At 46.7% G+C, this 8,424-nt stretch overlaps 1 protein-coding gene across 1 annotated transcript in view; it reads right to left on the reverse strand.

The window, feature by feature from the left end:
• Window positions 1-2,868: 2,868 nt before the first annotated feature.
• LOC112154831 (MORC family CW-type zinc finger protein 3) overlaps window positions 2,869-8,424 on the reverse strand; it is a 13,405-nt gene continuing 7,849 nt past the window's right edge. Inside the window, exons 16-18 of the mRNA XM_036209637.1 lie at window positions 6,906-6,999; window positions 6,757-6,832; window positions 2,869-3,724 (exon numbers count right to left, since the gene is read on the reverse strand). Of these exons, the coding sequence (XP_036065530.1) occupies window positions 3,127-3,724; window positions 6,757-6,832; window positions 6,906-6,999 (768 nt within the window). The 3' untranslated portion in view covers window positions 2,869-3,126. The remainder of the gene's footprint in view (window positions 3,725-6,756; window positions 6,833-6,905; window positions 7,000-8,424) is intronic.

The following is an 8,424-nucleotide window of genomic DNA, read 5'->3' on the forward strand; positions in this document are numbered from 1 at the left end:
TTGTTTCAGTGCTCCAGCAGTAGCTGTGAAAGCCAGTGAGACCGGGCCTTTAGGTTAAAAAATGAACCCTGGTTCTCTGAAGCATGAGTTAGGTATCTTACCAGACCACCCTCCTTGCCTAGAGTGAGAAGCGGTATGCCTACTTAGACTGAGGATGAGAAGGTGACGTCCCACTCTTATACTGGAAGGAAGTTCCTCCTTCTAGAGTAGACGTCACCTTCCGTCAGCACTTAAAGAAAATTTGAAATTCTTAGCCTAATGTTTCTCCAGCTCCCCTCCCCTGAGGGGTGTTCTGGAGAAGCCATCCATCCATCTTCTTCCGATCATCCGGGACCGGGTCTCGGTGGCAACAGTCTAAGTAAAGATGCCCAGACTTCCCTCTTCCCATCCACTTCCTCCAGCTCCTCTGGGGGGACCCCAAGGTGTTCCCAGGCCAGCTGAGAAACGTATTCTCTCCAGCGTGTCCTGGGTCTTCCATGGGGCCTCCGCCAAGTGGGACATGCCCAGAATACCTCTCTAGGAAGGCGTCCAGGAGGCTTCCAGATCAGATGCCAGAAGCATCTCTATTCCAAGCTCCCTCTGGGTGACCGAGCTTCTCACCCTATTTCTAAGGGAGCGCCCAGCCACCCTCCAGAGGAAACTCATTTCACCCAGGGCTCATGACCATATGTGAGTACTGGAACGAAGATCGATCCATAAATCGAAAGCTTCGCTTTCTGGCTCAGCTCTCTTTTCACCACTACAGACCAGTGCAGCAACCGTAAGATAGCAGACGCCGCTCCAATCTGCCTGTCAATCTCACGCTCCAATCTTCCCTCACTTGTGAAAAAGACTCCAAGATATTTAAACTCCTCCACCCGAGGCAGGAGCACTCCACCCACCGAGAGAGGACAAACTATCTTTCTTCGGTCGAGAATCATGGCCTCAGACTTAGCGATGCTGGCCCCTTATCCCAGTCGCTTCATACTCGGCTGCAAACCACTAGAATACATGCTGGAGGCCCTGGCTCGATGAAGCCAACAAAACAACATCATCTGCAAAGATCAGAGATGAAATCCTGTGGTCCCCAAACCAGAAATTCTGTCCATAAAGACTATGAGCAGAGCCGGTGATAAAGGGCAGCCCTGCCGGAGTCCAACATGCACCGGAAACAGGTCTGACTTACTGCTGGCCATGCGAACCAAGCTCCTGCTCCGGTCGTACAGAGACCGGACAGCCCTGAGTAAGGCTCCCCGGACCCCATACTCCCACAGCACCCTCCACAGGACACCCCCCTGGGGTCGAACGCCTTCTCCAAATCCACAAAACACATATGGACTGGATGAGCGAACTCCTACAAACCCTCCAGCACCCTGGAGAGGGTGTAGAGCTAGTCCACTGTTCCACGACCAGGACGGAAACCGCACTGTTGTTCTTGAATCTGAGGTTCGACTATTGGACGGTTCGACTATTGGACGGACTCTTTTCTCCAGTACCCTGGCATAGACTTTGCCAGGAAGGCTGAAGAGTGTGATTCCCCGGTAGTTGGAACACACCCTCCGGTCCCCCTTCTTGAAAAGGGGAACCACCACCCCAGTCTGCCAGTCCAGTGGTACAGTTCCTGTCTGCCAAGCAATGCTGCAGAGACGTGTCAACCAAGACACTCCCACAACATCCAGAGACTTGAGGTACTCTGGGGGAACCTCATCCACCCCCGAAGCCTTGCCACCAAAGAGTTCTTTGACTACCTCGGTGACCCCAGCTTGGGTGATGGACAGTTCCACCTCAGTGTCCTCAGCCTCTGCTTCCTCAACGGAAGGCGTGTAATCAGAGTTAAGGAGATCCTCAAAGTATTCCTTCCACCGCCCGACAATGTCCCCAGTTGAGGTCAGCATATCCCCACCTGCACCAAAAACGGTGCCTGGAGAAAACCGCTTTCCCCTCTTGAGGCGCCGGATGGTTTGCCAGAATCTCTTTGAGGCCAACCGATAGTCCTTCTCCATGGTCTCACCAAACTCCTCCCAGGACCGAGTTTTTGCCTCCAAAACATCCCAGGCCGCAGCTCGCTTAAACTGCCGGTACCTGTCAGCTGCCTCTGGAGTCCCACAAGCCAGCCAGGCCTGATAGGACTCCTTCTTCAGCTTGACGGCATCCCTTACTTCCAGTGTCCACCACCGGGTACGGGAGTTGCCTCCACGACAGGTACCAGAGACCTCCAGGAAGCAGCAGAGACAATAGAGGAGGAGAACATGGTCCACTCAGACTCAATGTCACCAACCTCCCTCAGTACCTACTTGAAGTTTTCCCAGATGTGGGAGTTAAAGACCTCCCTGATGGAGGGTTCAGCCAGACGTTCCCAGCAGACCCTTAAAATACGTTTAGGTCTGCCAAGTCTTTCTGGCCTCCTCCCCCACCAGATAGTGATCAGTGGACAGCTCAGCCCGTCTCTTTCCCAGAGTGTCCAAAACACACTGCCGGAAACTACAAAGTCGATCATTGATGTCCTGCCTAGGGTGTCCTGATGCCAGGTGTATTGATGGACACCTTTGTGTTCGAACATGGTGTTTGTTATGGACAATCATGACGTGCACAGAAGTCCAACAACAAAACACCGTTTGGGTTCAGGTCAGGGAGGCCATTCCTACCAATCACGCCCCTCCAGGTGCCACTGTTGTTGCCCACGTGGGCATTGAAGTCCCCCAGGAGGACAATGGAGTCCCCTGTTGGGGCACTTTCCAATACCCCTCCAAGAGACACCAAGAAGGCCAGGTACTCTGAACTGCTATTTGGCCCGTAAGCCAAAACCACAGTCAAGAGACCTGTCCCCCACCCGAAGGCGAAGGGACACGACCCTCTCATCCACTGGTGTGAACTCCAACACTTGGCGGCTGAGCTGGAAGCTCACGAGTAAGCCCACCTCAGCCCGCTGCCTCTCACCATGGGCAACTCCAGAGTGGTATAGAGTCCAGCCTCTCTCGAGGGACTGAGTTCCAGAGCCCAGACTGTGTGTTGAGGTGAGCCCAACTATATCTAGCCGGTATCTCTCAACCTCTCACACAAGTTCAGGCTCCTTTCCTCCCAGAGAGGTGACGTTCCATGCCCTAAAAGCCAAATTCCATGCCCATGGTTCTGGAGAAGCTCCAAAAGCTAATCCTGCTGCTTCTGTACCTTAGTAATACTTGGACTTTCATGGGAGGTGCTGCTGGTCTCCACACGCGTCTTTCCGTTCTCCTCAGTCTGGCTGTTCTTCTCTTTTTTAAACCTGGTTATCGTCAGACTTTGGGCATTCAAACTCTGTGTGCTACTAAATGTTCCCGGGTTCACAGTTTGATTTCCTTCAGTTAGACTTTGGCTCTCCTTCTTCAGCTTCACTTTGAACATCTCTGTCTGGGTGGTGACTCTGACTGTGTCTCTAGGACATCCTGTTCTTGCAGTGGTTTGTTCTGAGGGGGCGTCCACTGCAGTTTTGTCAGTGCAATCCAACAGCATGCTCACATTATTTACACGCTCTTCTATCTTTTCCTTTTTCACTTGACTAACATCATAAACAGGCTTTGCTGGCTTTGGCGTGCTACTGGACTCCAAAATTAAAAGGTCGTCATCGGTGGCGTTATCTGCATTCTCCACATCAGCGGGCACAGATGGGGAGCATGTGTCTCTTTCGTCCAAGGTGTGTGAAATGCTGGATAGGAGACTCACTCGAGGTCGTTTTGATGTACTCAGAGGAGACGTCGGCGCTCTTTTTCTGTTGAAGAGGAAAAACAACAAACTAAAGATGCATCTTGGACCAAGTAATGGTTTGAGAGATTTTAAAAAAAGGAATCTATTCAAAGAATATATTTAGGAATGTTCTGGTCAGATTTAATTCTGATTCTGAGTTATTATATTTATAGAATCTGATGATACTGAGGCTCAATACAATCCTTGTTTAACACAATAAAAAAATAACACATTTATAAACAGATCCAGGTGGTTGGCTATTTTTTATTTTAATAATCTTCTTATATCATTTAACACTTAAACAGAGCGCTTATGTGAAGTAGTTTGAACAATCAAGTAAAATTAGTGCAACTATCAACTTGAAAGAATTAGTAAGCTATTACCTAGTAAAAATAGGTAATATATTAGTCAGGTGAGAAAGTTTGGGTTAATTAGAAATAGTTAATTTAAAGTTTACTTCAGAGTTCTGGGTGTGACTGTAGGCATAAAGTAAGTCTGTGCTGATTTCCCATCATGCCCTTGTTTACATTCTCTACAACTAGCCTACATCCTCTTATTAACCCTTGTGCTACCCTAGGTATGTTTATATTAAAAGTGGGGTCATCTGGACCCCACAAGACAGCGTGCTTAACTTTGTATTCAAAGATTTTTTATCCTCACTGGTGTCCGTGGCAGATATAAAATCCTGTCCACCTTTGTCATGGGAGGATTCACACATTAATGTAAGGGTGGGATCATCTGGACCCCATAAGAGAGCGCAAGAGTTAAGACAATGCGATCAGATGCGATCTGAGGTCCTGCAGCATAATTTGAGTGGTACAACCTGAATTGGGCGGCGTGGGGAGAGTTCAAATGTCTAAATTTTGGCCATGCCGCATCTACCATTCAGGGACTCAGTTTTGGCTGAGTGACTGGATTAGGGGGTAGAATAATAATCTAATCATGTGAGAGTCTTTGTCCTGAACTTTCATTTCATTTCTTAACCCGCTGAGGCCAGAGCCTGTCCTGGTTACTGTTGGTCAAACAGATGCAGCTCACAGAGCAGGAGTGAAGCCTGGGAAAATGTTTTTAATTGTAGTAGTCAGCAACCCCTTGTGGTAGGAAAGGGTGCTAGCTACACACACTAAGGGCAGGCTTCCAGAATTAACTGGATGAGGCAGTAGCTGGTGTAGCAAAAAGATTTATTAAAACACAAGGAACTGAGCCGCACAGTAGCTTTTTCAAGAGCTGGGCTGTGACAGGATAACTTTAAAAAAAACACACAATTGTCCCTCAAATAAAACACAACATGCTTAATAAAAACGAGAGGACAGCACAGCAAATAAAATCCACAATCCTGCACAGCACCAGGTTACTGTTTAAAACCGCTGTCTAAAACGTCGGCTAAGGTTTAAAAGTGCCAAGTGTAAAAAAGGGGTTTAAAAATACCCCAAACAAAACACATTAAAAAAAGATAAAAGAGATAAAAAAATAAAAGCGAGCAGTGGGGATAAAAAAAACAGTGACAGGCATAACAGCACATGAATACATCATTTAAAAATCCCTTCCTCTGTTCAATCGTGTGGACATCTGTGGGTTCTCCAGTGGTGACAAATCTCCCAAACAAATCTGTGTGGAAGCTCCACATACGCTGCCTTTGTGGCACGCTTATGACGAAGGCGGGGGGCACACACAAATGGCAAGGTCGACTTGACGGTGGCCCTGCACTCAGCTGTTCTCCTCCGTGGGGCTGCCTTTGGTAACAACACTGCCGGTGACGTCAAACACGGAAACGCATCATTCCCCGGGCCCTTTATACAGTTCCTGGCAACCCCGGAACTACTCTCCGATGGGAGAGGGCAGCTGACCACCGACCTCCTGGGTCCTAATGCCCTCCCCATTACATCATGAACACACAAACCCAGACATGGAAACATAATACCGATGCTTTTGTAGAACTCCACTAAATGAATAAACCTGATCTCTCAACGTCATCTGTGTCTTCCATGTATTGTAAATTAGAAATACAGACAATGCTTCTGTCTAGTAATAAGACTTCAAATGTTTCACAGTTGCAGTTCTGGTTTATGAACACATTTTTGGACAAGAGTCCAGCACTGAATTTGATGCATGTTCAAGAGTCGTTCAGAAGCGTTGTCCTTTTCACACACAGCATTCACTCCTTCCCTGCCAGTTTGTTGACTCAGTTCATGTTCCAGCAGCATGTACTGTAGTCTTCTAGCGGTTCACCCTTTCTCTGGTGGAAAGAGTGTGTTTTTCCTGGTTCCTGGCCCTGGTTTTGAGTTCTGCTTGTTTCGCCTACTCTGCCTATAGGGATTGAGGATTTTTGGCGAGAAGCACAGCTCATCCCCACTCAGGGGAATTCCAGCTTCCTCCTCTTCAACGTTAAGGAATCCACTTCTGTGACGTCATCTGCTCTGCACTGCATTCCTTAGCTGGAATTTTTGGTACCCGCTGGGATAGGAAATCCCTGGTGTACGCTTTGATTTTCACCATGGAGTTAGAGCCAGGATTATTATTAACTTTATCTGACCTGTGCACCTGGCGGCAAATTAACTTTCTTCTATTAACTAACCAACTCTATTTGAGGTTTCCTCCTGAGTTCATAACAGTTGGCCATTGTTTGCATTAAGGCAAACCAATGGGGATATCTGCCTCTTAGCTTAAAAAGTTTATTAAAAGAGTTACTGAAGCCGGAAATCCAAATTTGTGAATAGCTCACCAACCGCCAAGCTTTTTTTTTGGTGTGCCTCCTAGTATTCTACTGCAATATTGCAATCTGTTTACGATATACAGACTCCTAATAGATTATTTATCTGCAATAATGAGCATATAATTCAGAGCAAATGAGAATAAAATAAATATCCAAATCCTGATAAGTGCACTACATCTGATTCCAGCTAGACCTGATCGTGAAGCTACATGTTCGGGGCTGATTTCCTATCAAGACCTCTTTAGACATAATTGTCACTTGCATGGGGAAAAACAACAGATAATGCAGATTTTTTTCTGCTTCGTCAAAACCTCAGAGTCTAAAGTGTGACCAAAGTTACTCACGGAGCATTTAAGCTGGCATACTTCGAGGATTCACTCCTAACTACTGGAAGTTCGCTGCTCACGAAAGGACACACTGCTGCACCAAGAAGAGAAAACAATAATTTCAGTTAAAAAACAACAAATTATTGAATAAGGAGTGCTTTCCTTACCTGCTTTTGGAATGGTGGAAGACATGCGGGGAGAGGAATCAGCCCTCTCAGCGCTTTCCGGGACAGACTTTGAGGATGTGGGGGTGGAAGGAGACTGCACAAAGAGACAGCAATCCCTTTGATCCATCTTAAACTTGATCCATCTTAAACTAAACACGTTTGGTCATGAAAGTACAGGATTCCTGTGTTTATTGGGAGGTTTATGTTCTAAGAATAACCTGCATCAGGTAAAATCTACAAAGTGGGATGTTTTAAGGCTGTTTTAAAATAGCGGGCCCAGAACAACTAAGATGAGCCTTTCCCCTGATCCACTAATTTCTGATCCTATACATCTTGGTCCAAAGGAAACGTCAACATCTTCATCTCTGTCTTATGTCTCTTTCTCTGTCAGTCTTCAAACCAACAACATTCTTCGCTATTTCTTCATTTTGACCGACTCTCTTGTCACACATCACACCTGAAACCTTCCTTCACTTGTTCCAACCTACTTGCACACACTTTACCGAGGTCTCTGTTGACCCCAAGTTCTCAAAGTCCTCCACCTTCTTCACTTCTGTTCCCTGTAACCTCACCGTTCCACTAGAGTTCCTCTCATTCACACAGATATTCTCTCTTGCTACTTTTGATTTTTATTCCTCTCCTTGCCTAATTAAATCTCTACATCTTTAAATGTTTTCCACCTGCTTCCTGCTCTCTCTACAGACCAAAACATTATCTGCAACCATCATGGTCTTCAGTTTCCTGTCTAACCTCAAAAATGTTTCCAGAACTCTACCATTATATTTCTGGCTACACTCAAACCCAACCAAGATTTAGCAGCGAATTATCTCTTTGAGATTACGTCTTCACAAAGTTTAATCAACTTATGGAACTATGCTATCAAATAAACTAACAGAGGACAGTTCATAAGGAAGGATGAATGGCTCAACACATTCTTGCGTGACATGAGGATGGTATGAAACTGTAACCCCAGGTTTACACCGCTTCGTTGCGTCGCGGGAGCGGACTAGCTAAAGCCGATGGCTCACACTGGCTGCTGCTCCAGCCACAGCCTGTGAAAGCTCAGCCCAGACAGAGTAGTGCTGGATCTCTATGATCAGCTTCTCGTCGTCCATGGTTATGACTGACAACGCTGTGCTCCAACACACTTTGAGTAACCCGTAAATCACGTAATGTTTACGACACGCTGAAACCGGCGAGTTCAGCGGAAAGTTTGTTTTATTTTGAAAATATACCGGATCCACTTTAAATTCGCTCGCGTAGTTTCTGGTTTAAGTCGTGAATAGCCCCAACTTCACAGAAAGTGATGACGATCAGCTGCGGCGTCCATCAAAATTTGAACCAAACGAAAAGGATTTGCAGCGACACAGAGGTCAGACGCATGACGTGAACGCCTGCAGTGGACGTTTCTCTCGCACTTTTAATGTTATGAAAAGTCTACGACGCACGCAATGGAGCCTTGACGCTGGCGGTGTAAGCGCGGGGTAAGATGAGGTGGAGGTAGTGGCTCATCAGAAAA

The sequence above is a fragment of the Oryzias melastigma genome, linkage group LG21 (genome assembly GCF_002922805.2).
Source record: "Oryzias melastigma strain HK-1 linkage group LG21, ASM292280v2, whole genome shotgun sequence".
Lineage (NCBI taxonomy): Eukaryota > Metazoa > Chordata > Actinopteri > Beloniformes > Adrianichthyidae > Oryzias > Oryzias melastigma.